This window comes from Cynoglossus semilaevis, unplaced genomic scaffold, assembly GCF_000523025.1.
Source record: "Cynoglossus semilaevis isolate Cse_v1.0 unplaced genomic scaffold, Cse_v1.0 C18674686, whole genome shotgun sequence".
Lineage (NCBI taxonomy): Eukaryota > Metazoa > Chordata > Actinopteri > Pleuronectiformes > Cynoglossidae > Cynoglossus > Cynoglossus semilaevis.
This window is the reverse complement of record NW_007597477.1, coordinates 1-393: the sequence shown is the minus strand read 5'-3', so window position 1 is coordinate 393 and position 393 is coordinate 1. Positions and strand designations below refer to the sequence as shown.

Genomic DNA, 393 nt, shown 5'->3' with positions numbered 1-393 from the left:
GCAGGTCTCGGACTAGGAGGGCGGGGGTCGTACTGCGCGGCACGAATGGCAACACGCCTTGCTGTAGTACCAATGGCTGCACAGGTTGACCTTAAGGGCCAGGAGGCAGTTTGCGGAGGGATGATCTTGGCAGCTCTCATCTAGGACACAATCAATGTACGTTACCGACTAAAATATGAAATCTGTGAATATTTCACTCAAGTGAAGAAGCAAAAGATGGGAAACAGAAGCAGAGTATTAGAGTAGTATTAGAGTACTGTTACCTGGAGGCTCAGTGGGACAGGCCTGCAGAGTGCACGTCTGTTTGGCCACCGGTTTGGTGAGGGGGTCGCAGCCCCGGACCAGCTCTCTGCCCTGGTAGCACTTGACGTCCCTCATCCTCACACCAACGCC

General features: G+C 53.7%; 1 protein-coding gene across 1 annotated transcript; it reads right to left on the bottom strand.

Annotated features, from left to right (window-relative positions):
* Positions 1-12: 12 nt before the first annotated feature.
* LOC107988275 (ADAMTS-like protein 2) lies at positions 13-379 on the bottom strand. The gene is made up of 2 exons (XM_017031162.1): positions 264-379; positions 13-140 (listed from the first exon to the last, which is right to left on the bottom strand). The coding sequence occupies exons 1-2, from the start codon at positions 376-378 to the stop codon at positions 13-15; spliced, it is 243 nt and encodes an 80-aa protein (XP_016886651.1). The 5' UTR covers position 379.
* Positions 380-393: the final 14 nt, after the last annotated feature.

Coding starts and splice junctions, on each gene's coding strand:
- LOC107988275 (XM_017031162.1), bottom strand. CDS start 378: ATGAGGGACGTCAAGTGCTACCAGGGCAGAGAGCTGGTCCGGGGCTGC. Junction 141..263: donor CTGTCCCACTGAGCCTCCAG/GTAACAGTACTC, acceptor ATTGTGTCCTAG/ATGAGAGCTGCCAAGATCAT.